Source organism: Dacryopinax primogenitus (genome assembly GCF_000292625.1).
Source record: "Dacryopinax primogenitus strain DJM-731 SS1 chromosome Unknown DACRYscaffold_45, whole genome shotgun sequence".
In the NCBI taxonomy this organism is placed as follows: domain Eukaryota; kingdom Fungi; phylum Basidiomycota; class Dacrymycetes; order Dacrymycetales; family Dacrymycetaceae; genus Dacryopinax; species Dacryopinax primogenitus.
The window spans coordinates 1-2,882 of record NW_024467242.1 but is presented as its reverse complement, the minus strand read 5'-3'; the positions used below and the strand labels follow the sequence as shown (position 1 = coordinate 2,882).

General features: G+C 48.5%; 1 protein-coding gene across 1 annotated transcript; it reads right to left on the bottom strand.

Moving 5' to 3' along the window:
* Positions 1-295: 295 nt before the first annotated feature.
* Positions 296-556, bottom strand: DACRYDRAFT_112693 (uncharacterized protein; the record flags this gene model as incomplete). Its single annotated transcript, XM_040769472.1, has 2 exons — positions 296-316; positions 350-556. 2 exons carry the CDS (start codon positions 554-556, stop codon positions 296-298), a joined length of 228 nt encoding a protein of 75 aa, XP_040623409.1.
* Positions 557-2,882: the final 2,326 nt, after the last annotated feature.

Sequence of the window (2,882 nt, the reverse complement as noted above, 5' to 3'; positions counted from 1 at the left end):
GTATTTCTATAAGACCAGCTTATAACAGGCCCGCCTCGTTACAGGAAGATCTACATCGGCTACTGGATCAGTTTTGGACACGATCCGTGCTCACTTGATAGTGTCAAATCATTGTCGTTAAGCGTATGTTGCATGACCAAGGCAGTAGAATACTTAACGCGAGCATGGCCCTTGGGAAAAAAATGAGTTGGAGTTAAAAGCACATAGCGGAATTTCAACTGACACCGTCTGGTCTACTCCTGATTTGTGCAAGCCTCCCATTTATATTGTTGCAGACCCAGTCACCTGTTGCAAACTATCTGGGTCTTTCAGTGATCTGTTTTTCGGTCAGAAAGGCACAGTCACGCACTCTAGTGGCAAGCACAGGCTCAGGTTCTTCCGTGCTATAGAGGGACCACGCATATGGCTCTGCGGCCAGGTCGGGGTCAGCAGTTGAGATGTGCCACAGAGACAACGGTGAGGAATCATCCACATAATGAGGAGGTGTAGGAGCAGCTGCGACAAGCCACACAGCAGAAGAGACCGACAATAGAATGGCGAGGTTGGGGAGGATCATCGGGTTGTTGATACGGTGTTAGAAGGATGAAGAGGTGTATGTAACGTAGTTTAGCAGTAAGCGGGTAACAGCAGTGAGTGGGTCACATCACGGACCCTGTAATACACGATCATCATGCATCTCTGTTGTACCCATGCCTCCCTCCTCCAATGAGCACCAAGTGCTCTTAGCTCTTGCTGCTATGAAGACCAATCCAGCATTTTCTATCCGAGAGGCTGCAAGGCAGTACAACGTGTCAAACTCAACACTGCAGCGCAGAATGGCTGGTGTCAAAGCACACACAGATACTCATAGTCCGCATGCCAAGTTGACAGCAACTGAGGAGAGGGTGGTCATTGAGTATGTGCTGAGGCTGGAGGAGCAGGGGTTTCCAGTGCGAAAGGGAGATTTGGAAGGGATGGCGGATCTATTGCTTGCAAAGAGAGGAGGATTGAAGGTCGGGGTGGCATGGGCAGACCAGTTCATCTGACGACCAGAGATCAAGACTCGGCTCTCCCGTCCCCTTGACTACCAGAGAGCACGGCAGGAAGATCCACAAGTGTACGCTGCATGGTTCTGGCTTGTGACCAATATGCAATCAAAATATGGTGTTCAGCCAGGCGATTTCTATAATTTCGATGAGACCGGCTTTGCCATGGGCATGGTCAGAGCGACAACGGTTGTGATAAGCAGTGAACGGACAGCCCGGCCAAAGGCTATCCAGCCAGGGAACTGGGAGTGGGCAACAGCTATCTGCTGCATTGCAGCAGATGGGTATGTCCTCCCCCCTTTTCATTGCATGCTTGGGCAGCACCACCTTGCAACATGGTATGCGGACAACAACATCCCGGAGGATTGGGTTGTCAAACCCACCAACAAAGGCTGGACGGACAGCACTACTGGTCTGGAATGGCTTGTGCACTTCAACAAGTGTACTGAGAACCACAGGATTGGTCAATACCACATGCTGGTCCTTGATGGCCATAGGAGCCATGTCACAGTCAAGTTTAACCAGTATTGCAAGGATCACAATATTGTCCCCCTCTGCCTACTGCCACACTCATCACACTATACTCAGCCTCTCAATGTCAGCATCTTTGGGCCTTTGAAGCAGGCATACTGCAACCAGATCTCTTGGCTCTCACAGTGCAGCATCACAAGCATCACAAAGCCCAACTTCTTTGCCACATTCCACACTGCATTGACATTGGCATTCACAGTTCAAAATATTAAGAGTGGATTCCGAGGTGCTGGTCTGGTGCCTCTGAATGCACAGGCAGTCATATCAAAGCTCACATTACACCCACGGATGCCTACACCTCTGCCAGTTGATGAAGAACTGGAGCAGCCATGGGTCTCACAAACACCAAAGACCACAGCAGAGACTGCCTCCCAAGCAACACTCATCAAGAACAGGATTGCCCAGCATCAGGGGAGCTCACCTACCTCAATCTATGCATCGATTAACCAGCTTGCAAAGCATGCCATTGAGCAAGACCATTGCATGACACTCTTGACCGGACAAGTGCAGCTTCTTGAAGAGACAGTTGACCACCTTTCCAGATGTCACACAGGATCAAGAATGTCTGTCTCCAGGACTCTGGAGTACTTACTGGTGCACAAGCCAATGAGCTCTTGGCAGAGCAACATGTTGGTGAGCTGGATGGGCAGGATCAAGGCAGAGGGGAGGCTTGGTTAAATCAAGCAAATCTGGGTGCACAATGCTGTAGACTCTGCAGATTGCCTGGACACAACTCCAGGACATGCCCTGGTGCAGAACAAGTAGATAATGTACAGCAGTCTGATTAATGAGATGTTGCTTGAATGGTGAGATATTGTACATCCATCACAGAGGGTCCACAAACCTGACCTGTTCACTGTCCTGACCTGTTCACTGCTAAACTACATTAGTGGGTGTGGTGTGTGTGCTAATAATCAAAGATTGGGGTTTTGAGGGATGTGTGAAGATCAGCTCAAGGAAAAGTGGTTTTTGCTGCCATCCTTTTATACCCAACCAGGCTGATATCTTCATGGAACAGCTTATCATGTGCTGGTGAGTAAGTGGTATCTATATGTATACAATGCTATTGAATGGTCTTTTGAATGCAGTGTCAATGAATTGCCTCGGCAAGTTTTGTCTTTCATTCAAGAAAGAAGTAATTTGCCCTTGACACCGACTAGGTTTTGAATAGATGCTGTCTATGAGGCAATGCACACATAGAACTTGAGACAATTCAGCACTGGCATATGTCAACAGTGGTGTCTGAGGATAACACAGCATAAATATCATTTGTATCTTTGATTTGTTGCTTGTCCACTGGCAGTGCATCATCCCATCCAAGTCCTC